Here is a 27,749-nt window from a genome sequence, read left to right on the forward strand (position 1 = left end):
TATTTAGGAAAGTGATTAATGAAACCAATCATGTTTTCTTATGTTGTGAACTATAATTTCTCTACCCATATTATCAAACATTATGAGCCATCTAACATTTTTGATAACTATTTTTTCATTATTGTAGGAAGGTTTGATGTCTTTGAAGTATTTGCTTTTCCAACTTCATTATAATGTCACTATTGCAACAATTTCAAGAAAAAAAAATCTGACTTCACATTGATATGCTCTCTGACCTCAGAAATGACCCAGTAAATCTTTAGCTAAGTACAGCTAGAATTTTTCTTTGCAATATCCTCTTAAGATTAGATAACCAAAAGAGATTTGAAAAAGAACAAAATATGTCTATTGCTTATTAGAGGGAATGAATAATTTAAAAACTGGTAGCATGCTGATTATCCCAGAGTTACAGATCTGAAGGTCGCTAAATGAGATTTAACATGTTCTTCACACCAGGGGAAAAGTAGTGAATTATGAAAAATAAACTCTTTAGCTTATTTCAAAGCCAAACGATGTCATTAATTAGAACTATTTTTAAAACCGTAATAGCATAACAATAGTGTATGTGAGAATGACCTTATCTAAATACTATTCTACTTAATATAGATATAAATAATGAACAGTTCAGACAATTAAGTAAAACATGGCATTTCATACAAACAATAAAATAAAGAGATAGAATAGGGAGCTCAAATTATTACAAAAGCTTATTTTCAATGAAGTTCAGTACATGAGAAACCTGACACAATTCTTCAGCAGTTCTAATTTTTTTCCCTCCAAAATATCCTGCTGTTAATGAAAAGTCTGCACAATTTCAATATGGCAGTTAAAACCTGGCCTCAGGTATAATTCCCTTGGTGTAACCATAGAATGACCTATATGCCCAGATGCCTGAGGTCCTTTGAGCTAAATAGTAATAGACAAAAATAGTCCTCCTAAAGAAGAATCTTACACAAGGTCAGCAGGCTTCAATTTGCCTCTGAGAGATGCAGGAGTGTGATATGGGCAGGGGGCAATCAGGTATATTGAGGTAAGATACCAGAAGCTTCTTTTGCTTGTCAGATACAAGGAAAAACTTATTCCTGGGGAGAGTATCCCTTGTAAGTGTGGATGTTCAAAATGATGAAAGGTGTATGAGCCTGCAGCTATGTTTTGCAGCTCTCGGAGCACTGGCAGTCCATCAGAAAGCACCTGGAGCCTGACAATCTCTCCAAGGCTGAGGCTATCAGGAGCTTCCTAGCCTTCATTCAGCACCTCAGGACTGCGACAAAAGAAGAGATCCTCCAAATCCTAAAGGCTGAAAAGAAGGAAGTTCTGTAAGTTCCCTGAATGTTGTGTGAGGTTGTCTGTAGGAAAGCATTTCTGGGTTATTTTATTTTATTTCACTTTTTTTAGTAAGCAAGAAAGACCTCCTTTTTACCAACTGCCCTACCTCCAAATCAATTATTTTGTTGTTTTGCCTTTTCATTGAACAGTTATGCTGCAGTGCAGTGATTTAATGGTGAAATGCAATAATAAGTTTTCAGCAGTGACTTAGAATGAACATTTTTTTTGAGAGTTTATGAGTTTAAATCAGGTCTAGATGGGTACATAGATAAAGGAGGGCAGGCTTTATCATAATACCATGGTGCACATGATGTCTTACCGTTTTCGAAAGTGTGTTCCGGGAGCTGTTAATTTACATTTGAAAAGATTTCAGAGATGATTATAAAAACAAAAAGGTGTATGACTTTTTCAACTGAACAATGTCCTCTCATTAAAGATTCAGTGATCATCCCCATCAAAGCCTTGTTTCGTACAGAAAAATGAGAAATGGGGTAAACAGCCAAAAAAATCTGGGGAAAAGAAAAATGTACATCATTTAGATATTTGATGAAAGAGTGATTCATTTTACATGATTAAGAGAGTTGACTTAATTCTCAAATTTACTTTGTAACTACAAGAGTTTTTGGTCTGTAATAAAGAATTTGTCTACAAATACAAATTCAGCTGTATGGTACTAATTATCCTAATTCATGATATAGAACATGGCTCAATTAATCTGACAAACAGTGAAAACCATCCATTAACATAATCAAAAGTGGAAATTGATGGATTTACACACACACACACACACACACAGCAGCTGCAGCAGTCATGGAGTTCAAAGGACTCAGTTACCCAAGAAGAGAACTTAGCCATTTTCCTGAGAAGTCTGTTTCTTCTTGATTGTATGTTATTTACTTGCCTTGAAGACATTAAAAACATTGATAGGAATTCCATATGATTAACCATAAGTTGATTGCTCTTTAAAAATAAATATTTAAACCAGAAGTTAAAAGATATACATAATCATTAATTTTCAGACTCTGTTTTAATTATAGAACTTTAAAATATATTGATTGTAGGGTGACTTGTCTATTTCAAAGACAAAAATACTTACAAGAAAAGTGCACAAGTTAACTATAATTTAGAATAAGGGTTACACTAAAGCTTAACCTTATTTGTATTCTAAAACTCTTAAGGCAGCAATAATTTGGATGACTTCATGTTATTTCCTAAATCAGATTATTTACACAATATTCTACCACAATGTAACACACATATAACAGTGTAGTGGAAAGAATATGAGAATGAACTAAAATCAGAAGACCTAGTTTTCAATTCTGACTTCAAACAGCCTATAACCTTCAAGCAAGTCATTTACGGTTAGCCCTCTCTGAGCCTCATTTTAAACAACTGTAAGATACAGAGAATAATTCCTTTTATTTCTGTAAGAAAAGCAGGGTGATGGAATATAACATTTTCAAAGTGTCCATTGTATGTATCTTGTAATTTGCAGAATATTAACAAGTAAGCCAGTAGGAAAGGATTCTGTGAGCCAATGAGTTTGAAAAACACTGGGTGAAACCAGGCCAAAGACCATGTTTCCCTGAAAATAATACCTATCCAGACAATCAGCTCTAATGCGTCTTTTGGAGCAAAAATTAATATAAGACCCGTTCTTATTTTTCTATAATGTAACACCGGGTATAATATAATATAATATAATATAATATAATATAATATAATATAATATAATGTAATATAATAATATAATACTGGCTATAATATAATATAATACAATATTGGGTATAATATAATATAAAATAATATCATATAAAACCGGATCTTATATTAATTTTTGCTCCAAAAGATGCATTAGAGCTGATTGTCCGGCTAGGTCTTATGTTCAGGGAAACATGGTAGTTCTCTGCTGCAGAAATTGTTAACATCTTTAATTTGATAATTTTATGTATAAATTTCCTTAAACGTTTCCTAAATTTAAATGACCTTGAAAATACCTTTTCTTAAGCATTTTGTAGGACTAGTGTTGCATGGAAAACACTTTGGGAAATATCGATGTAATAAAAGACCATCGACTCCAGAGTGAGGAAACCCTGAGTTTCAGTCCTAGCTGTACTCTTATCAGCTCTGGAACCTTGAGCGAATGACTTGGTATCTCTGAGTCTGTTTCCTCATATGAAAGGAGGGGTATTAGCATTAAACTGACAAAGATGTTCAGTGAAGTGATTGTATTAGTGACAACATATATTTATAAAGCATTTATGATGTGCCAAGCACTACTCTCAGTGTTTTACATAGATTGTGTAATTTAATCCTCCCCCAAATCCTAAGGTAACTACTATTTTTAGCTCTATGTTACAGATGAAGAAATTAAAGCATAGAGAGGTTGCAAGCCTAAAATTTCTAGTGCGATGCTTGTATAATAGACATTTAATAAGTATCTCAGTTTCTGCTTCATTCACTGGGCTTTTGTTAGGATCAAAATTATATAGTATGTCTTCTTCTAAGTATAAAGCACTAAACACCTATGGTGTGTTTATATTTATGTGGAATAAAATATTTACATACATAGTATGTTCACAAGTAGGACAACTAGTTTCAGAAATTGTGCCATCCTAGACTCAACCAACCAAAGATTCTTGATGAGTAGAATATGTAACCAACTTCCCTGTAGGAGTTCTGTTCCGTTCATACATAATCATGTGGTTGAACATTAAATTATACTGTGATACATTTTTTTTTAAAGAACAAAAACTTCTCCCTTGGATGTAAATTAAAGTTAAAAGAATTTTCCATTTTTCCGTTAAATAATATTGCTGTAGTCAAATTAGGCATTTGAAAAATGCGTGTATTTGCAAAGCTAATGAGAAAGAGAGTCAATTTTGGGGGACAATAGTTTTTATGTATTACTCACATAGAAAAGAATTTGAACCTAATTTATATTTTTATTTATATAATTTTAACTTACAAATCTCCAAGTCATATTTGGCTTAGGTTAATATAAAATTGGTTTGTATATTATCAGTATCCAGTGAATGAAAGACAGGGGAGTTAAGAGAAAAGTTTAAAATAAAATGGGGGAGGTCTTCTTGAGGAAGTCATTCTTTTTTGTTGTTGTTCAAATGAAAAAATGTTCACTTCTTTAGGAAACTCAAACCAATGGAGAATCTGTAAATGGTAGAGATTTAAAATAATTTTTAAAACACCCTAAACATTGATATCCATGACTATGCCTTTTTTGTAGACCTCAGCTGGTGGATGCTGTCACGTCTGCTCAGACTCCAGACTCATTAGATGCTATTTTGGACTTTTTGGATTTCAAAAGTGACAGTAACGTTATCCTCCAGGAGAGGTTTCTCTATGCCTGTGGATTTGCCTCCCATCCCGATGAAGAACTCCTGAGAGCCCTCATGGTAAGTCAAATGGATACTGTGAAAATAAAGGCTCTCAGCTGCTAAACAGCGCTTAAAAATCTAAGCAGTAATTAAAAGTTATTTATGTCAAAATGAAAGCAGCACTAGAGCCTCTGATTATTCATATTAAAATTCTATTGAACTATTTTCTTTCCATTAATCATTCACTGTACAGTAAATTACATAGTGTTTTCTTTGCAATTCCTCTAAATAACACAAACTATACTTTATGGAAATTTAAAGATTGTGTTCGCCTATCATATAATATGACATAGGACAAAATTTCAGAGGGGAGAAGTCTTGGTTGTGCTTCAAAAATTGATTTTAAAAGATTTGCTTTGACTTCAAAAATCGTCATGGTATTTAATACACAGTATGTTGAAGAGATACAGTTCTTCCAATATTTAAAAATTTATATTGGGAGCACAAGCTAGACTTCTCTTGGATCCAAAAAGTTTTCTAAAGTGCATTTATCCACTGATGATCTAGTCAAATGTTGATCATCTTTTTGGAAGGAAAATGGGCCTGTTTGAGAACCTGATAATAACATTGAAGCTCCTTTTCACCAATACATAAAATTTTACAGACCTTTTTTTTTGTTTGTTTTTTGGTTTACTGACCCAGTGAATGCAATCCCTAAACCTCTAAGGAGTTCATAGATCCATGTTAAGAATATCTGGAAAGGGGAGATTCTATTAATTCTTCATTTCAAAGTTAGATAGTGAATTTGTAAGTGTCTCCAAAGTAAAATTCTGAGTTTGAAGTTTAGAAACATAACATCAATTTCCTCAGGCACTGGTTACTTTGCTTCTTAACTAAAAATGTCCTTTGGAAATGTTTAAATGTTTTGGTAACCTATTTTATCCCTGTTTGGCTAATAGAGTAAGTTCAAAGGTTCCTTTGGGAGCAATGACATCAGAGAAACTGTCATGATCATCATTGGGGCCCTGGTCAGGAAGCTGTGTCAGAACGAAGGCTGCAAACTCAAAGTAAGTGTGAATCCAATTTCATGTTAAATAGTATATGGTTCCAGATCATCCTATTTAAGACTCACCATGCTGCTCACCACTGGCACTCCCAATTCACTTTACTCTATTTTCCCTATTTGCAAAGCAATTACTGTCATCTAACAGACTTTATAATTCAGCTGTTTATTATGTTTGTTGTTTACTGTCTCCCACTAAGCTCCATGTAGAATTGGATCTTTCTTAGTTCGACACCAATTGCTTAAAATGGTGCCTAGTACATAGGTAATGTTTAATAAATACTTGCTAAAAACTGAATAGTCCATTAATTCCCCATCAGTATATATTTATTGAGTTCCCACTCTGTACTCAGTTTGAATGGTGTGTGTGGTACAGTTCTTGTTCTTAGAAAAATTGTTAGACTCTAGGGCTTCCTTCTAGAGGAGAACTTTATTTGCAGTAATTGTGGTTAGCAATTTTGAGTTTTGATGGTGGGAATTATTTACTTCTAATTACTTAGGACTTTACATTTTATTTTTATTTTCATTTTCTCAAAGCTTCTCCACTTGCTCTGAGTGGATTATCAATTTTAACATCTTTCTCATTAAAATAAAAGAAAACAAAACCTCATTTTGTAAGCATAACTAAATATGGAAAATCTAAGTGGATTAATATACAACACAGTCCATCTTTCTATGATGCAAATAGATTAAAGATGCTAACTATATAAAAACAGTTTTTTTTCTGTCCACAATGATCATATATCCAGCTTCTAGTCAGCATTTTTCTTCAATCTTCAAAAGACATCACTATATTATTTTGCTTACTGACTGCTTGCTATTAAAAACAACAAACAGAATGTTCTTGAAATCAAATAGTTCCAAAAGAGGCAACTCATAACTAGAATGTAAACTAGCTATGAAGAAGATCACTAAAAACATCAAAGCCATTGAAAATGTTTGAGTAACAGCTTATTAAGACTTGGCAGAAATCAAATTTGTATAATTTTTATGACATCAAAGAACTATGACTTCTTATATTTTTCCAATTTCCATAATTATTTGAGTAGCTGGTTTACTTCAGCAATCATATATCAAATATCTTGGTTAAAGACAAACCTCACATATGAAAACATCCATTCAGCCGTATTTGATGATCATTTATTCTGTGCGAGATATCATATGTAAAGATACATAAAATATTTTACTATCCTCACAGAACTCCTAGTTTGTTTATCAAATGCAAACAGATAAATACAGTAACACTGAAATATAAAAAGAGTGCTCTGAGACTACAAAAGGTGTAACAAAGGATTCTGTTTGGGGTGCTGGGGAAGGTTTCACCAAAATAGTAGTATTTGAGCTTAGTCTAGAAGAGCTTTGTAGGTGAAGAGATAGTGCAGAATGAAGGACATGCTAAGAGAAAAACAACAATGTCTGAAAAGTCCTAAAGTCAAAATGTGCCTGGTATGCTTGGAAACAGTGAAAAATTCTGTGTGGCTGGAACACAAAACATATGTTTGTGGGGCAGATAAGTGGGAGTGGAGATGCAGAAAAGGAGGGAAGAGAGAAGAGAGGTAGGCTGGATCTTGACTGATGACAAGGTAAGTAGTCTGGCCTTCATTCTATACAGAGAAGGGAGAACAGTGTGGTTTTTAGGCAGGTGAATGACATACTCAGATGTTTTATTTAGAAAGAAGCAAAATGGTATCTTGCCTGAGTGTCAGCTAAAGTAGAGTCAGTGAGATCTGATCGGAAAGATTTGCAAGAACCTGGGCGAGAATTAGTAAAATTGTGATTAATGTAGGAACAGTATGGTGAGAGAAGGAGAGAGATTCAAGAGCCATTTAGGAGATGGAGTCCCCACTGATGGAGTGTGGGGAATGAGAAAGAGGTAGGAATCTAGGTGACCGTTAAGTTTCCAGGTTAGGATACTAGATGTATGGTGATGTCCACCACTTACAAAAAGTTTGTAGAACCTAGTTTAGGGGTGGGAAGAGGGTAAATCTATTAATTGTTTTTGGCCATGTTAAACATGAAATTCTTTGGGCCACCAGGTTAAGCTTGAAATCCTTATGGCCACAGGCAGGTGACCTTACCCATCTGCAGCCCAGAGAGGAGTGAACACCAGTAAAAGAAAGTGGCTGAAATTGTGGGAGAGAATAGGATGACTCAAAGGAGGTGTATAGCATAAGGAGGAAACTGAACAAAGGATTAAATTTAAAGTTCGTCTGATAATGGGACAGCTCAGTTCCTGTCACATCTTTAAAGCTTCCTTGTAGGTAGCTGTGAACTATTCACTATCACTGTCACTCAATTTTGTTAATGTTTTTGAGCAACCTTTAAAAAAAAATGCATCTTTGAAAATAATAAGACTTGGCCACCAAATGGACTGTAGTAAGTATTCAAATTTTCTTTTAAACTTGCTGCTCTGGGCTACTCATTTACCTTTTGCCCAAATCAAAGATATATGATCAGAAAGAAAATGATGTATTCTAAGTATAAATTTAAGGTGTCTACTGAGCACACAACACTTACACTGCCCAGAAGGTACCTGCCATGCTATCACGTGTTATATAGCCTTTCAGCATTTAGTAGCGTGAAAGCTACTGCCCTGTGGCAGTCTGAATGGCAGCAAGACAAGTTCTTGAGTACTAAGTCCCTATTTCTTTTTTCTGTTTGGTTTTTGCTTACATTTTGATTTCCCTGCATCCTAATTTCTTTTTTCCCCAAATTCGTATTTGAAAAAATTCAAACCTACAGGAAAGTTTTAAGAATAGTATAATTCCATGAACATTTGTATACCTTTCATCTATATGCACTAATTTTCAACATATTACTATATTTGCATGATTTCATTCTGTTTCATTTCATTTTATTTTATTTTGATTGAATCATTTGAGAGTGAGTTGCAGACATCTGACATTGTACTCCTAAATACTTTTAATTCTTACTAATTGAGTGCCTTTGTCTCTTACAATGGACAAAATACATATATTTATATTTATTAAATGGTGAGTTCATACTGCTACCTCTAATTCCAATCCAGTATCACAGAGTTTTCTCTCTCTGCTTCTCCCATTCCATAATTATTTCATCCTTCTGTCACACTGAGAACGCTGGTTTTCAAGAACATCAATCTATCATTCATTCACTCAATCTAAAAATGCACACAAAATACTTTTGGAATTGCTAGACCAATATCACTACAAGAAATAAATTGACTACATAAGGTTCAAGACCTCATCCCTGTTCTTTTTGTTTGTAAAATATATTCCAGTAAAGGTATACAGCCAGAGTTCTATGTTCAAAAGTTGCTTGGATTAATTCTTTTTCATTCTCCCCTGTTTAGTTATGTTACCCATTTGATATACATTTGTGTTCATTTGTTTCTGTTTGAATTCAGTTTTAGCAGTCTTTCATCCTTGTTGATTTTATTTTATTTTTTGAATATATGAAACATTAAAATGGTTCAAAAGTCAAAACTCTATTTTAAAAGTATTCTCAGAGACATCTCATTCCCTTTCACCCATTGTCACCTAAGAAAAGGTAGGTGGCACCTCTTAGGCACCATCTAACCATTGCTTTAGAAATTCAATGAATGGGCAGTTTTATGAATCAATCACAAGGGAATTTTAAAATGATTTTATACATTCAGAATGTGTTCAAAAGTAAATATGTCTATTCTTACATTCATTGCTTAAGAATCTGTTAATGTATACATTATAAAAAACACAACACCTTTATCAAGCTTTACTTGTTCATTTCCATGTTTACCTCAGTCGGGCACACAATGCAAAACTTTCTAAAACTTTAAGTTGTTTCCTTGGGCCCAAGAATGAGGCCAATCTTACCCAAGCCTTGTTTAATGTATGGCTATGCATATGTGTGAGGTAGTATGTGAATTTTTTTAGGCAGTGGTAGAAGCCAAGAAGTTAATCCTGGGAGGACTCGAGAAAGCAGAGAAAAAAGAGGACATCATGATGTACCTGCTGGCTCTGAAGAATGCCTTGATTCCGGAAGGTATCCCACTCCTGCTAAAGTACGCAGAGTCAGAAGAAGGGTCCATCAGCCACCTCGCTACCACCAGTCTCCAGAGATACGATGTCCCTTTCATAACAGATGAGGTAATTTCCCCAAGAATATTTGCAAAATTTACAAAAGGAAAAAAGCAGGCCTACACACGAGTCAAATGCAAACAACTTTGAAGTCGCCCTATTTTTTTTTTCAAACTACCAACCTCTCTTTCCTGTTTAGAAATGACTCTTAACTTGGATTTAAGGTTGTTCTGAAGCAGCTCACCTTTTGAACAGAAAATATCTTATATCCTGAAGCATAAATATTAAGGCATAGCCTCTTATTTTAAGAAACAAAGTATTTTCAGAAATATCTTTATTTCTATAAGTTTTAAGATGCTGTTAAATTTTTGACACTGAAATATGCTGGCTCAAGTATTACCGTGTTGGTTCCTACAGCTACATTTTCAGGAAACCGTCTAAATTCAGCTTTTATTAAGACAGAGAATGTTGGTAAACCTCAAGAAAAACTGCCCACTGAGAATGATGTTTTCAGTTTGCAGCTAAACACCTTCCCACCAGTTTTGTGTCAAAGTTGATAGGATATAAAGCATGATGATTAGGATCAGGGGCTTTTGAGACAGAGAGACCTACATATAAATTCTGCCTCTCTTCCCTTTGTAGTTGTTTATGCTTAAGTTGGTCACTTAACTCCTAAACACCTGAGAACAGGCCAATATTTGGGGGAGATAGAAAAAAGGCAAAGGGAAGTAGAACTGAAAGAAATATTTATAAATGCCTAGTACAAAACACTACACACAGCATATCACAACAAGGCAATGCTGGTAACCAATGGAATTATTTGTTGCCACAGAATGCAATTATTTTGGCAAATTTTCTTTGGTGTTAATGCATTATTTAAAAAACATTCCCCTAATGTAACCTATGGACTTTCAGTGATAATGATGTGTCAGTATAGGTTCATCAAATTAACAAATGACCACGGTCGTACAGGATATTGATAGAGGGGGAAGTTATGTGTTGTTGTGGGGAGGGATGAGGAGCAGAGGTATAAAGGAATTCTCTGTACGTTCAGCTCAATTTTTCTATGAAACCTAAAATTGCTCTAAAAAAATAAAGTCTATTAATTTACAAAAGAGAAGGGAAGAGTCTGAGGTACTTCCCTGTAAGGAAATATGAGTTCATGTAGCCATCTCTCCCCAGAGCCCCATTGCCACATGCCAGTAGTGTCTTTAAAAATTTATATTAGGTAACATCGTGATATGCTACAATAACAAAGGGGCCTCAAAATATCAGCTTATCAAAAATTCATTTCTCATTCATGCTATGCCTCAGACAGGTAAGGAAAAATGTGACCCTCAGTTCACTACAGTAGTGGAAGAAAGAGACAGAGAAGGCTTACCAACTCTTAACTGACTCAGCCCAGAAGTTACTGAAAGCAATACTGTTCCTAATCCATTAGCCAGAAGTATGGCCCCAACCTCACTGCGAAGGAACCTGGGAAATGTAGGAATGCATGTGTATTTTAAGACTCTGCCTGCCACAATATCAGTTTAAAGAAATCTAGATGTGCACTAAGTTTGAACATCTTATGAACAGGTAAAGAAGACTTTGAACAGGATATACCATCAGAATCATAAAGTTCATGAAAAGACTGTGCGCACGACTGCTGCTACTATCATTTTAAATAACAATCCATCCTACATGGAAGTAAAGAACATCCTGCTCTCCATTGGGGAGCTCCCAAAAGAAATGAACAAATACATGCTTGCCATTGTTCAAGACATCCTACGTTTTGAAATGCCTGCAAGGTATGATACGGTGTACCTAACTCTCTGCTTATTCAGGCTTATTTGTATATTTGTGTGGTACACATGTGGATAATACTAACGGTGTGGTTGTTATGCTGGGTTGTGTCGCGAGATCAAAGAGTTTTCCAAATTTCCTATAAGAGAACTGTATAGTGGACCAGGTAAAACAACTTCACCTGGGCACTATGATTTGGAATCCTGGGTACGATTTTTACTCTAGGTCTCCTGTTTAGTCTGGTAAATATATATTGCCAAGTGTTAGTCACGTTTTAAGATCCGACTACATTTTTAATAGGACTGTTTTTATAACTATTACGACGAAATGATGTTAGGTTCCCACCTGATGGTCTGTCATCTTAACTTCCCAAATGTTCGAAATCGTTAAAGCCTCATTTATCACAGATCAAATGAATTTACCATTTAAGTTTAAAACCGTAGGCATGACCCAGTTTAAGGACTATTCAAGATAGGAAGACTGGGATCTGCAGACTTCATTGCTTTCAGTTACCCTTACTGGATTCATCTTCTTGCCAGTTCCCGTCTCTTCTGAATTCACCGATGTCTCGCTTCCAAGTGGCTCCCCCCAAAACTCTCTACCCCTCCTCCATGAAACAGAGAGCCAGAAAAGAAATTTCCATTTCCCAAGTTACATGCAGAGCACTACCTCAGGAAAGATCAAATTTGAGCATTACCAATTGAAAAGGAAAACAGACATGGGAGAGAGGGAAAATAAAGAGAAAATGGGAAAAAAAACAAAAAGGCAGTAAAAAATTGAAGGAAAGGAATACAAGAAATAAGAAGAACGAAGGAAAAAGAAACAGGAAGTGAGTGGAAAAGAGTTAAGAGCAGGACAAGTAAGGAAGAAGAAAGGAGCGTTAGTGAAGGAGAGAAGAAACAGTCCGTCTGTAGCCATCTATTACTGGTTGAGGATCTGATTTCTTCTTCTATTGCTTTGTTTGCTCTTATGACACTCGGTGGAGGAGATCCTGCGTGGATTTGCTTCCCCTGTCTTGTGAAGCTAGTGATTCAGGGCCAATAAAGAGGAGGCAGCGGGGTAGGGAGCAGCCTAGGAAAGGCGAGGAAGCTATCGCACATACTGTGGGTCAGATTCGAAGAACCAAAAACATTAGAGTTGTAAGGGACATTAAAGGCCGTCTTGCCTGGTATGTCTTTCCAATGTAGGGGTCTAGCCTCCTGGCAGGTGGTGTCCAGACTTTCCCTGCACCCCTCCAGTGGCAGGAGGATCACCTGCTTTGAAGGAACTTGTGTCGTTGTTCAGAGACTCACCATTACTTCTTTGTATAACTGAAATCTTTCAATAGGCCCTGGTTTTATCCCCCAAGAAAGCAGAACAGGAAAAATTATGCATCCATGTGCAGGCCCTTTGAATATTTGAGGACAGCTGTCATGAACCTCCTCATCTTGTTTTCCTCCATGCTAAAATCTTATAACTTTGATACTGGTGGGGAGGAATCATGTAAGGTACCCATTTCCTCCTCTCGATAATTTTCTACCTTAGATCACAGTTCAGATTTCTTTAATTGGTTAAAAAAATATTTTTTGCTGTATTGTTATAATTTTATAGTTACTGATATGATTAGGGTTAAGTAGTTAGGAATGGAAAGATCTCAGCACTTATTTCATAGGTAGACGAGGTAGAGGCATGAGTTACTTTAGAGGAGACAATGATTTATATATTGTATGGGTGTAACTGAGATGTTTCCTTAATTGAAAACTGCATAAACAGAAGAAATTTCTAGAAATTTACTATTATATATCATTAGCCAGTGATAACAACATTAGAGAGTATAGCAAATGTTTAAAGAAATATTGGGAACCTCCTCAGTTTGGTACAGCTTTCCTTAAAAGTATATACTATTTAACAATAAAACCATGATGATTCAAACAACATGTGCCTCCCACTCCTGAGGTGTCTCCATCAGCCAGCTTAAGCAATCTCATAGCTGAGTGTCCTCATGTTGCTGTCATTTTGATAGCAAACTAAATTTCAAATATCTGAGGATGAAGGGGAAAGCCCTCATCCTGATGCTAGCACTCCAGCTGGCACCTCCCCAGTCTTGGAGCAGCATGAGGAACATTTGGCCTCTTTTTTCCACTGAGGATTTGGGTTTTTTCCAAATCTAACTTGGGAAACAGCCATTACAATGAATGTGCAGCTTTTTCCTTTTACATGTTGCAGCAAAATGGTTCGTCGCGTTCTGAAGGACATGGTTGCTCATAATTATGACCGTTTTGCCAGGAGTGGATCCTCTTCTTTCTATACTGGCTACATACAACGTACGTAAACCAAGAAGGCGCTCCTCTTCCATGTCCCTCCCCAGCTGAGTATTGCCGGAACTGTCATCACATTATAGTTTTTGTTGTTTTCTGTTTTCGTCATTAGGTAGTTCCCATTCGGCATCTACTTACGGCCTTGACATTCTTTACTCTGGTTCTGGCATTCTCAGGAGAAGTAACCTGAACATCATTCAGTACCTCGGGAAGTCTCATCTTCATGGTAGCCAGGTAACTCATTTTCCATTAATTTTGCTGAATAAAGTATGTAAGAAATTAATCTGACGTAAAATAAAATATATGCTGATAATAACACTATAGAATGCATAAATTAATGGTGACTTCTGTAATATGTCACCCATGATTGTATCATCTGCAAGAGGTTTATAATCCCAGAGGAAGTTCCAAATATGAACTAGAAACCTAAGTAATTTGATTCACTGGACTTGCCAAACATCTATTTGTCTTTTCAAAGGTACACATATTGACAAAATTGAAATCGTGCCAGTATTTCTCACATGTGTTTGAAAAAATGTTATTTTTATTCACAGACATATTCCTCGAAGTCCCAGATATTTAATTCTAGAATCTGTTTTCCTTCTCTGGGTGTTTCTATGAAGAGATTGATTCCCCATAATAAAAACTTTCATAATAGAACATGGCTCTCTAAAGAGTCAATCTATGTTTTCCCAATACTGCTAGGAGAGAAAAGAATAAAGTGTCGGCCAGGTATTCAACAACTAGCTGAATTCCATCCCTTTCATTTTATCTAAAATTTGGTAACACTCTGTACAGGCTTCTTAATTTTGAATATGCTTTCTATGCATAGGTTTTATGCATAGCAAATTATACCCTTCTAAATAAGCTCAAATTATTTAAGCTTTAACAATGATCCAGTGCTGTATACACTTGAGTTCCTATCAATATTACATCACCACAGCCTTTGATAGAACTCTAGTCAGAATACCATGCCTTTGTCTCCTGAGGAATCACTGTCTGTTTTCTGATATGCATTCTGAAATGCCAAACACCCAGTGGTTAAGGGGCTGGGTATAGGGGACAAAGCAAATGTAGGACTCCTACGTATGGTAGAGATCAGGATGCGAGTCCCCACATGGTGTTCCTCACTTTTCCTTTGAGCTACAGAGAAAAGGTTGACATGGAAAGATGTGAGTTATGGCTTAGAGAGTTCCACACCTCTCATAGTAGCAGCCTTAGGGTGACTTTCCCAACACCTTTCCATCTCCTTTTAGGGGCTTTACACAATAGCTAATTCATTATGTATGAGACCTGGAGAGACTAAGAGTCTCTAGATGACACTGTAAAATGGAAAGCTCATAGCCTTTGTAGTCAGACAGAAGAATTTGAATCCTACAACATGAATAAAAATCATATGTACCCCCAAAGGGTGGTTGTGAGGATTAAATGAAGAAAACTAACTCATATTCAGGCATAGAGTTGTGTTGTGTTGTGTTTTGTTTTTGCCTAGCTGCTGCAGATTTTTGAGTTTTTGACCCCTAGGAAAGTTCTGGCTGTAGCTCACCATCACTTACAGAACAGGCACAGAGCTTATGTCATGAATGTTCTATCCATTTTTCCCTAGGTGGTCATTGAAGCCCAAGGACTGGAGGCATTAATTGCTGCCACTCCTGATGAGGGAGAGGAGAACCTTGACTCCTATGCTGGCTTGTCAGTCATCCTCTTTGATGTTCAGCTCAGACCTGTCACTTTTTTCAACGGATACAGTGATTTGATGTCCAAAATGCTGTCAGCATCTAGCGACCCTGTCAGTGTGGTGAAAGGACTTATTCTGCTAATAGATCATTCTCAGGTAATTCATTCATTCTGCACATATTTATTGAATCCCTACAATGTGCCAGGCACATTTTTAATGTACCTTGTGCTTGGGGGACATAAGACAAAATTCCACCCATCCTGGAGCTCACATTCTAAGCATTCAGCCTCTTGGTATTGTTTCCCTTTCTCCTTTTCTCCTTTGCTATAGGTAAACAGGGATTTATTTTGCCTTTATTAGATGATTAAGACAACTCCTCACTGTTGACGCAAAAGAGAAAATATTTGATATCATATGAGTATAATGTAATGTCAGTTATATCTCAATACAACTGAAAAAAAAGCATTTACTCCAATATTTCCTGGGCATTTCCTGATACTTACTCTGAAGGCAGGAGTTAAACCACATAGTTTCATAAATTACTGATGACATTTATCACGGCGACAATGATGAAGAGCAATGGAAGTGCATCATTTTGACCCTGCCAAATTAGTAGAGGCTCAAACAACCACTGACACCAACCGCATGTTTCATGGAGACTCTGCCCCAAACTCTCATGTTCACAGAATCTTACTAAGGTTCATTCATTAGTAGAGAATAGGAGAACTTGCATTCACTTGGACTGCATTCTTCAGAATGATTTTCAATTTTCCTCACCCCCAAATCTTATATTACTGTACTGAAGTATGACAATACTATCTTCTGTGCAGTAGAATTTTAGGTGACCCAAGATACTATGGAATAACAGTGGTCTGCTTCAATGGATTTTTTGAGAAACAGAAGTTTATCTGAATAACCTTTGAGTTTGGGTATTTTATGCTTAATTTTTTTTTTAATGACTTGCTATGTTTCCTGCCTTATTAAGCATACCAATATAAAAAATGGAATATTTGCTAAGTAAGGATCCTAAGGGAAATCCTTAAAGTCATCTCTATGTACTCCAATTGATCACTATGTACTTTAATTCATATTTATGATGATATTAGAGATATGTGAGGAGATTGGAGTAAAATTTACAGACTATGGGACTTACTTGGGAAGTTTGCTTTTATGGTTTAATAAATTCATAAGTGATAACCTAGGTTTGAATTTCGCCCCCACTAGTTAGTTTCTGTGTGCTCTTGGGCAGTTACTTAATAGCATTAAACAAAGATTTCCTACTAATGAAGTGAGGCATTTGGAAAATGATTCGAAGTTTTTACCAGCTTTGTTCTTTGCCAGATAATTTGAGGATTCTGATTTCTTGGGTTCTGGTTATGAAATCATAGATTTTAAGAGCTGGGATAGACTTTAAATATCAGATTTTACTAAAACTCCTCCAAAACATGATTGGTTAGAGTTAATGTTAATTCTTTATCTTTATTATTTCTCATAACAATTCAGGATAGCTGTATATAACAACAACAAAATAATCTTGGGTAGCTTAACCAAATAGTTTCATTTTTATCATGTAACAAATATTTGGAAGTAGGTGTCCATATAAAAATACTGAAATATTATCAGTATCCAGGTTCGTATTCCCTCAGCTCAGCCATCTTTACTTGTGGTTCTTAACCTCATGCTTGTCATCTCATGATTAGCAGATGACTGCTGCACTTCCAGCACTATTTCCTCATTCCAAGAAGGAAGAAGAGAAGGGTCAGGGACAATAGAGCCTGACTCTTTTTTAAGAACTTCTCTGGGAGCACCATCTATTCCTACTAAAGATAAGCACCTATAAAAGGAAGCCCTTTTGTTATTGACCAAAATTGTGTCATGGGGATATCTCTAGCTGCAAGAGAAGCTGGTAAATATAGTTTTTACAATGGTTGAATTGACACTATGAATGAAACTATGTTTCTGTTGATATGAATGAAAAGAAGGACAACAAGCAGTGCCTTTCATATCCCTTAATCCTCAAGGTCACATGAGAAAATAGTTCTCAAATTATATCAGAATTATACACTGTACATTTCCTTTGCAGTGTTACCTTTGGGGAGATTCATTCTTAATGAAAGAGTCTCCAAAGAAGGCATAAGAGTGTTGAGGATGTAGTTCACATTTTAAGACACAGGTATAGTAACAGTTCAGCGTCATCTGTATGTGCTCAGCTACCCAGCAACAAGGCCTAATGGTATGAATCCAGGTATAAAACTTGATGCAAATATAAGTATTAATCTAGATCAGAGTTAACAAACTTTTTATGCAAAGGGCAGAAAGTAAATATTTTAGGCTTTGTGGGACACATGGTCTCTGTTGCAGCTACTAAACTCTGCCATTGTAGAGTAAAAATAGCCATCAGCAATACCTTAACGAATGAGTGTGGCAGTGTTCCAAAAAATTTTTATTTACAAAATCACCCAGTGGGCCAGATTTGCCTACAGGCCATAGTTTGCCAACCTCTGATCTAGATTAATTTATGAGATTTTTCTATTCATTAAGCTAGGACACCTAAGATATATGCTAAGAGAAAGATCATCCCCAAGCTATTAACTAGAATCCAATGTCTGTAAATTTCAGATTGGAGTATTTTGCGGATCTGGGGCTATTACACAAATAAGCTGTTTGAGGCTCCCTGCTCTACAGAGCACTCCAATAATGTCATTCCAGCTTCAGAGGCACATACCACTCTAGGTCAAGTGCTGACATTGAAGGAAATTTTGGCAGTGGATGGCCTGTCATAGCAACCAGGGCAGATGGAATTACTCTTTGCTCCCTCTCTCTCTGTTTGCGGCTAATTGTATTGCGCTCCAGAAAAGGATGCCTGATAAAGTCAGCTTAATAGGGAGATCCTCTTTAGTCAGCAAAGAACATATTTTCCTGAATGGAAGGAATGGGATGAGTTGTGAAAATATCAGTGTCTGGGCTATAAGAAACATTTTTAGAACCAAAACTAAAAGATCAAAGAGGTCACATTAGCTACAAATACAAAGTTCTAGTGTCTTGTTCCTCTACTTCATAGGCAAGAATTTAAATAAATATGCACTCTGGGTCAAACAAATTTTTTGCAATGTCTCTCAGAGCAGGCTTCCTTGCACATCAGGAGACAAAGACAGTTATGATTTTATGATAGACATGGATGGAAGTAGAATAGTCTCCACCACTAGGACAGTCTGGCTCCACATGTAGCCTCCAAGCCTGATTTTTCGTTTCAGTTTTCAGATACAGTGCCTACCATGGAAGATTAGAATGGGAATTACATGAGATTTCAAATGTAGAGCTTTTAGGATGCAGTTGTGTTCAAAAACTGATAGTTGCTCTTATTTTTTCCCCCTAAAAAATCAGAACCACTGCACTATGTTGTTTAGTCCCTTCTACAGGGGTCAGTGGTCTGTCTATGGAGGTCCAAGAAAATTCCTCTGTGACTACACATATGAGTTCTTCCATGATCCCTGTGCTTAAGAGAAATGAAATCTTCCCAGAAAGCCAAGGCACTCCTCAAAACCCACACTGCAGTGGAAATATTCCCTCCCTACAAAAGGAACATTTTCTAATAGCCGTGAAATGTTCTTTTCCATGGCGTTTGGTATGTTGGGACATCCACCTAATGTATGGTCAGTAGGAAGGCCGAAGGCCAAAGTCCACATCATAGACCTCTGCTGGGTTGGGTGGACTAACGAGATTATAATTTTTCAAACTGGGAGCAGAGCAGAAGATACAAAGAAAGAAATGCTTCAGAGACAGGGCACACAGTAGGGCTCATTTGGGAACAATCACAGTTACAGTGCAAATGCAGAACTCTAATATCTTGTTTCTGCAGTTCATAAGCATAGGTTAAATCTCGACATGATTATTGTGGTTTCTCAAGATAATTTGTGATTCTTCATATTAGTTATGATGCATGAGACAACCCCTGCATCCTATCACAGCCACATTTGTTCTAGACTGAAAGTAGCTGTAAGTATCCTTAGGGCTCTTTCCTAATGTGTCTCGAACTCTGTGTTGAGAATCTCATGCTTTCATCCAAGTGCTTTTCAGACTGAAGGAAGCTTCGTGCCACAATTAGACTTTTTTTTTTTTATACCTGGTTGTAAGCCAAGTTCTTTGACTAACATTCCCTGCTACATTTTTTGAAAAGTGGAGATAATTCAAGGAGATCAACAGGATCCTTTCTAGACAGTGAAATCATGACATCTTTAGTTGGCCAAACACAGCTTGTGTGGTGTGAGTAGGGCAGTTATCTGAAGTTGGTCATGCTGCCCGTTGTCATGAACCTAATCAACATTGAGGATACGGAGCCTTTTCCCCCACACCATTACCATTTCCAATACTGTCCCGAAGCGTACTGATTCCAATCCAGCTGACGAAGTTTTCAGCCGACATCACCAAAGCTAATGTGCGTAGAAACTGCAAGACTGAAAGGCGAAATGCTGGCAAACAGCACCAAATAGTGAACTTCAGACAACTACAAAATTGCATAGGAGGGAGTATGTTTGTAAGTGAGTACTGTCCCTCTGGAATATGCTGTCAAGTTCATGTTGGACTCAATATGTTAATCTGATGTCATTCCAAATGTCAAACAACACGGTATTAAGGTTTAGTTAAATTGCCTTGCCTTCCTTTCCTAGCTTGATCTAGGCGGTTCCTGGAGCTTTTATGCTGCACTGGCAGTTTTTATCATGCTTCTCATTTGCCAGCAGGATGTGGTTGTCTGCATTTGACACTGCGTATAACTAGAAAAGTGCTAAAGAACTTCAGGAAGTCACCCAGCCCAAACTCTCTCCCCCACCCCAAAGCCACAACTGGATTCCTGATGGAGATGCCTTCATTTTCCCTACTCTGCTGGTTTTCAAATTTGGGTGCCTCAGAATCACATGAGGGCTTATTGTCACACAGATGGCTGGGCCCCACTCTCAGGGTTTCTAATTCAGTAGGTATGGGACTTCCGTTTCTAACAAGTTTTCAGGATGCTGATATTTTTCATCAGGGGACCACACACACTTTGAGAACCGTTTCCCTCCCAAAGTGAGGCAGTGATGTAAAGAAAACACTCTTCTTAATTGTCACTTCACTTTTTTAGTATTTTAATTGACTCCATAATTTGGCAAATGAATAATCTACTTCCAGTGATCAAGGTTAGGGTGTGTTTCCAAACCCAGAGAAAGACTCTAACATTAACACAGCTCAGATGGTGTGATCCAGGTCGCAAGAGGTTCCATGTGCTTTGGAAAGGGGCTGGCTAATTGTGATTATTATCACTATTATTATATATTTTTGCTTCCAGGAGCTTCAGTTGCAATCTGGCCTGAAGGCCAACATGGAGATCCAAGGTGCTTTAGCCATTGATATTTCTGGTTCAATGGAGTTTAGTCTGTGGTATCGTGAGTCAAAAACTAGAGTGAAAAATCGGTAAGCATACATATAATACTCTGCAAAGAACTGTAGAAGTATGTTTTCAGAATTATTTAACCTTCTGACTTTTCAAAATCTATGCTTTCTGTTTGTAATCAGTAAAGCACAGAATAGGAAGTAACCACGGGAATTCATTCTCCCCATAGTTTCTTATGAGCAGGTCAGTACCTAATACAATTCAGCCAAGAATCTTCTTGATTTTTAAAGACTTCCATTGATAGCATGCATAGTGGATGAGAGGTTCATCTTCTCTTGGTATTCCACTTCAGTAGTTGACAGTGCTGTCAGGAAATTTTACTTTGAAACAAACTTTTTTAGCTTATCCCTCTTGTTGGGATTTCAAATCTTGTTTTCTGTCTTCAATGGATAAAAGTTAAATGATCACTTTTGTGCAGAATCTAAGTATTAAACATTAAGAGTCCTTAAGTTGTTTTGTTAGTGCTCATTTTTCTAAACAAAATGTTCTCAGCTCCTTTAGTTTTTCTAATCTACCTGTCAGTTCAAATGAAAATATTTTATTTTGATCCTAAAACAATGTCTCTGAGCCAGTGTAATAATCAAAAGAATTATTTTTCTGTTTGTTATGACCCCAAAGAAAAGGAAATCGAAATGCAATTGATTTTTACCTTTTTTGGATATTTAAAAATATGGTGAGGCAGAAGTGAGATAGGAGTGATAAAATTAATTTTTTAAAAATTTTGAATTATGGATGAAGAAATTGAGGACAGTCAAAAGGTGGCACATTTAATGTGAAAGGTGGTCCATGGTGTTACAAAAGGAACCAAAGAATGAGAAATGGAGCAGGCCATCAGAGCAGAGGGATCAGCAATATAATTTAGCACTTCTGTTTCCTCTTTCTGAAATAGTCATCTGTTTCCTCTTTCTGAAATATTTTCTAGATAGAAGTTTCCCCAAATTAAACTGAATCGAATTTTTTGCAGAAAGAAATCAACAACAGTAATAACAACAACAAAAACTCTGGATTTTCAAAAAGGACATAGTATCCCTAAGAATCTAGCGATATCCACAGGGTAGCCAATCTATCTTCAATTTCCCATTTGTTTGTTTAAAACATTCCAGTGTCAGATGGGTAATCGACTTATTGGGGTTACCACTTTGTGAGGTGTATAAATATCTAATCGCTATGTTGCTTTGTACACCTGAAACAAATACAATATTGTATGTCAACAGTAATTGAAAAATAAATTTTAAAAAAATAAAAAATACCTCTTAAGTTTTTGTTGAGTGTAAGCTATTAAAAGGTAAAATGAGGCATTCAGGGATTTAAGTGATATCACCTGTGACCTACTTGTACACTGATAACAATAGCGGCTGGTGTGTTTTAAGTTACACAGCAAAATTGAGTTATCTCTATCAAAAAAGCATGGACATACACCTCTGATTTAATTGTGAGAGTCGCTTCCCACAATTTCATTTAAAGTCTACAATTAAATTAGAGTGGTCCAAGACATAAACCTTCTACTGGGACTGTTTCTCCTCTTCATTTTAATCCAAGCCATCTCCCTAGTCAACCCAGTATGTCTATCTAGTCCTCTGGGCAATCGTTGGAGAACCCACCATAGCCGTCATTCCTGGAGCACCCATTGTACATGCCCCACTGTAGGAATGGTTCTTTGTGACACAACATTTTTTCAAATATCTTGGCAACCATAGACTTATGTGTCTAGAGACCCTTTGGAGAAATTCATAAGGTAGAATTAAAATAGCTACATAGAAACCAACAGAGAAACCAAAAAAATTTTTTATGCACATCGGCTGTCTTCTTTCCGAGTTTAGACTTTCTTTTAAGATAACTCAGGTATTTCTGACTTCCTGAGAAGACCAGTTTCCAGGCATACTGCTGTTTTCATCTTGGCACTTGGTATGCTTATTCCAAACAGTAGTACCCAATAGACATTTCATTCTCACATTTAGAATTGAAGGCTGGGGTTGGTTCAGAGAAAGGGCAAACCTTCCCTGCCCGGCCTCTGGGACTAATCAGGCTCTGGTTACCAAGAGAACTCTAGCACATGTAGGTCACATATTACTCACGTAAGTATTTCCTTCCAGTCTTCAGCGTTATGAGTTCAGACCCTGTGAAATTATAGCTATTAGTCCAGCTCAGTTAAATGCATATTAACAGGTTTTTTCTGGCAAATCTTTAGGTTGGCTGTGGTAATAACTGGTGACATCACCGTGGACTCCTCTTTTGTGAAAGCCGGCCTGGAAATCAGTGCAGAAACAGAAGCAGGCATGGAGTTTATCTCCACAGTGCAGTTTTCTCAGTACCCATTCTTAGTTTGCCTGCAGATGGACAGGGATGGAGCTCCATTCAGGTAAGGGCAGCACTCGTGGAATGTTCCAGGGCCATCCCCAATTCACCAGGAGCTTGCACCCACTTTGAGCACACATTTTCAGAAATTAAAAGAAAACAGTAAAAATCTGGGTGAAACATGAATTTTCTTTAAATGAATAAAAGAATAATTGATAAAGCTAAAGAAAATCAGTTTTTAAGATACCAAAAAAGTATAATGACTAGTTCATTTGATTTGGGAAATAATATCACATTCTATCCAGAAATAATTTATCAAAGAAACAAAGGGATTTGATTTACCATAAGAATTGCCAGGTAGTTTCAGCAAAAATACTGGATGCGTATTTACTATTGGCTATCTTCACAATTGTTTCCTGGACAGGAAGTTCAAAACAAAACATCTTCCAATTATTTACCATGTTTAAGAGCCCAATAGAATTCACAGTTTTTAGGTAATCCATACAATAGCAATTTGACATTGTTTAAGCTTTGGCTCAAACTTGAGAGTTTGGGATTTTGAATTAAAAAAAAAAATGTTTTCAGTAGAATTCTTAGTGTCTCAAAAGCCTAATATATAATTGTCCATGTTACTTTCCCAACACCTCTTCTACTCTAGAGCTTCTCATTTACACCATGTCCTTTGAATCTTGTAACCATGTTTATAACAACACTGTCATGTGGAAGTAGAATACTTGAGGTCTAGGTGGCAATGACTCTTCTGTTGTAGACGTTTCCTTGACAACACTATTAACCATGAAAGCAATTTGTATACTTAAAACAGCAAGCCATATCTTACATCATCTCTTTTGATAAGTAGGCCCGAGTTGAGCACCTTCTTTGTATTACTGACATTTCATGATCCATACCAGCAATGCACAAATGACATAAGTACAAATATGAGTTGGTTATATTTTTGCAGAATACAATATAGTGGATTATAATCAGAATATTATGCTGTTGTTAATTTACCCTAATTTATGTGTAGAATAAACCTCCATTAATGCATTTTAAAAAAATCAACCTCCAACAGTCAAAATGCAGTGACCACCAACTCAGGCTTATGGCTAACTGGTTTGGTTTCACGTTGCACTCAGGCCAGAGCTCTGGCAATGTTTCCCTATCAGCATTCTCATCTTAAATCCAGCTGGACTTGCTACTTACTCAAAAGGGGAGTGTACTCAAGGAGGGGCTCCTGGAATGAAGGGTGGGAGACATAGCAAGGCTTGCAAAGCTTAACAGCATATTCAAAAAGCTGAGAGAAATTTAGTCCTTCATTCCAGAAAAATGTATGGCAGACTTCCACATTCCAGGCATTTGAAGTATATCTGTTTGTATAAAAGGAGAGGGGAAGAGAAAAATCACCCTATTCACGGGAATGGAAGTTGGTAGTCCTTGGCACCCATAGCCTTTCCCCAATTGCTCTGAAACAGAAGCTTGCAGTGTACACTAATAACTTGGCTGTGAAGAGTGTGAGGTGACTTTAATATGTGTGTAATTTTGTTATTGTTGTTGTTGTTACACAGGCAATTTGAGACAAAGTATGAAAGGCTGTCCACAGGCCGAGGCTATGTCTCACGGAAGAGGAAAGAAAGGCTAGTAGCGGGATCTGAATTCCCTCTCCACCAAGAGAACTCTGAGATGTGCAAGGTGGTGTTCCCCCTCAGCCTGAGAATACTTCCAATGGTTGGTTTTGAAACTGATTGGTGATGTTTCACTTGCATCCATCTCCCTAGAAGGGATACAATGTGACATGCCTAAGTGCTTGCTCTCTGAGAGCACGGTGTTTACATATTTACCTGTATTTAAGATTTTTGTAAAAAGCTATAAAAAAAATCCCTCAAATGACCAAATTTGGACCCATTCAATATACTACCCACAGTGTCACTTTGAGCCAAAATATGTGACATTTTTAGCAATATTCTTAGTTTTATTGTACCTCTTCCAAATCCCATTTGATAACAGCGAGAAGAGTTCTGCCCTAAGTAGAAACTATTGTTTATTAAAAAAAAAAAAAAAATACACACTGAGAAGAGCCCAATTTTTTACAATAATTTTTAATCAGTGTGTGTAAAGCCCTTGATAGAACCTTAAACATGGATTTTTTTCTACCAAACATATTCCTCAATCAGGAAAAAACTTTTTGGGGGAGGGTAGCGGGGAGAGAGGGTAGAAAGAGATGGGGCAGTGAGGGACACGACTTTTTAAAGACTTTGGTCAGCCAGCTTCAAGAATTAATATTGCTCTCTTCTGTTAGTTTTACTAAGAATTCAGATAGAAACCACACGGAATTACAATATCCCATCTTGTCCTTTTGCTGACCACACAGTCAGTCCCCTGCCTTCTGCCTTACAAAAATATTGGACTTAGCACATAAAAATTAAAAACATTACTTTCAGAAACTCCATTTTATTTTTTCTTGTGCTATGTCTCTTTGAGCCTGCAATGTGGTCCTTTATAATGGATATCTGTCCTTCATAAGGGATATCATCATATATTCATTGTTTTATCTTTAATTCAATTGTTCTGTGGTGGAAGTTCCAGTCTGTTTGACTACAATCTGTATGAAAGCCTGAATGACTGAAATAATTTAATATTGCTTTGAGAAACTGATGGATTTGAACTTCCAACATATAAAATCAAGAAAAGATTATATTTATACAAATTAAAAGAGGTATGTTAAACATTTTTAAACATTTATTATTAAAACAGATATACATGGTTATAATCATAAACCCAAAATAGATATGTTCATTCGTCCATTAAACACACACACACACACACACACACACACACACACACAGTGGAAACTTAGGTAGCTCACCATTGGTTGTAAATTTAAAATGATGTGTGATGAAATAAATATGTGGAAATCCTACTGAATTGCTTTTGTCTTCTCTTATTTCAAATACCCTATTATTCTGTTCATGCCTATTATCTGAGCCCAGACACATACATAAATCAGTCTCTGCCGATCTCCGGAACAGGCTAGATTCTCTAATAGGAGGTCAGAGCCCTGTGGAAAATGAGCCACTAATATTAACAGCAGTCGAACCCCTTAAAGACCTGTAAACTTAAAACAAGCTCTAAGTCCACTTTTCATAAAGCTCTGGACTGGGGTCTTTACTGTTTTGTTATTGAGAAGAGAGAAAGGAATCAAAAACTGGAAGCCGGGGAGGTGTGTCGTTAGTGGTGGCATTGGCCTTGGAAGGAGCATCTGTAAAGATACTCATGCTGCAGCAAAGGCAAGTTGATCTAGGGCACTAAGCTGAAGAGTCGTGGGCTAAGGAACCTCAGCCATGGGATGGTTAACAAATCACAGCTGCGTCTGTGACGCGCAAAGCAGTGATTCGCTTACGAGTGATGACTGCCGTGTCCTGCACGTTAGTGTCACGCTACTGCCCTGCTGCTTATCTGCCTGGCTGAGTCAAACACTGCCACTCATTGGGAGAATGGATAGTACTTAGCAACTTACATGCTCCAAAAAACAAGAAGCCTGAAGCATAGAACAAACATTGACACCTTTCTAGCTAAATGAGATAGAATATTAAGAGGAATAGAGTGGTGGTCCAAATTTTGAAATGACACATGGGAGCCAGAAATATAACTATAAGACTCACTTGCAGTCCTCTAGTTCTGACCCCTTCCCTGTTTCAAACATCAGTGTTCAGATGGCTTTAAATTTAGGTGTTTGATCCATTGTGAGTTAATTTTTGTATGTTGGTGTACAGTAGAAGGCCCAAATTCACTCCTTTGTATATGGATATCCAATTGTCCCACCAGCATTTATTGAAAGATGATTTTTCCCCCATCGTTTTAGCACCCTGTTGAAAATCGATTGACTATAAATGTGAAATGTCATTTCTGAATGGTCAGTTTTATTCCATTAATCTGTATGTCTATCTTTATGCTACTACCACATTGACTTGATTACTGTTGCTTTGTAGTAAGTTTTGAAATTGGGAAGTGAGTCAGTCCACCTATCTTGTTGTTTACCAAGATGGTTTTAGCTCTTCTGAGTCCCTTGAGGTTCCATATGAATTTTAGGATCAGCTTATCAATTTCTACAAAGCTAGTTGGGATTCTGATAAGGATTGTGTTGAACCTGTGTATTAATTTTAGGAATATTGCCATCTTAATACCGTGTTTTCCTGAAAATAAGTCCTAGCCAGACCATCAGCTCTAATGGGTCTTTTGGAGCAAAAATTAATATAAGACCTGGTCTTATGTAAGACCCGGTATATATTTATATTTATATTATATTATATTATATTATACTGTGTTATATAATAGACACAGTCTTATATTATAGTAAAATATGACCAGCTCTTATATTAATTTTTGCTCCAAAATATGTATTAGAGCTGATGGTCCGGCTAGGTCTTATTTTTGGGAAAACACAGTATTAAGTCTCCTGATCCATGAACATGGGGCATCTTTTCACTTAAATCTTTAATTTCTTTCAA

General features: G+C 36.6%; 1 protein-coding gene across 1 annotated transcript in view; it reads left to right on the top strand.

The window, feature by feature from the left end:
• The window catches only part of MTTP (microsomal triglyceride transfer protein), a 43,060-nt gene extending 17,757 nt beyond the window's left edge, over positions 1-25,303 (top strand). Inside the window, 12 exon segments of the mRNA XM_033105446.1 lie at positions 1,159-1,316; positions 4,571-4,739; positions 5,621-5,728; positions 9,618-9,830; positions 11,340-11,551; positions 13,752-13,849; positions 13,956-14,077; positions 15,450-15,677; positions 20,845-20,969; positions 23,138-23,308; positions 24,810-24,940; positions 24,943-25,303. Of these exon segments, the coding sequence (XP_032961337.1) occupies positions 1,159-1,316; positions 4,571-4,739; positions 5,621-5,728; positions 9,618-9,830; positions 11,340-11,551; positions 13,752-13,849; positions 13,956-14,077; positions 15,450-15,677; positions 20,845-20,969; positions 23,138-23,308; positions 24,810-24,940; positions 24,943-24,980 (1,773 nt within the window). The 3' untranslated portion in view covers positions 24,981-25,303.
• Positions 25,304-27,749: the final 2,446 nt, after the last annotated feature.

This window comes from Rhinolophus ferrumequinum, chromosome 5 (genome assembly GCF_004115265.2).
Source record: "Rhinolophus ferrumequinum isolate MPI-CBG mRhiFer1 chromosome 5, mRhiFer1_v1.p, whole genome shotgun sequence".
NCBI classification, from domain to species: domain Eukaryota; kingdom Metazoa; phylum Chordata; class Mammalia; order Chiroptera; family Rhinolophidae; genus Rhinolophus; species Rhinolophus ferrumequinum.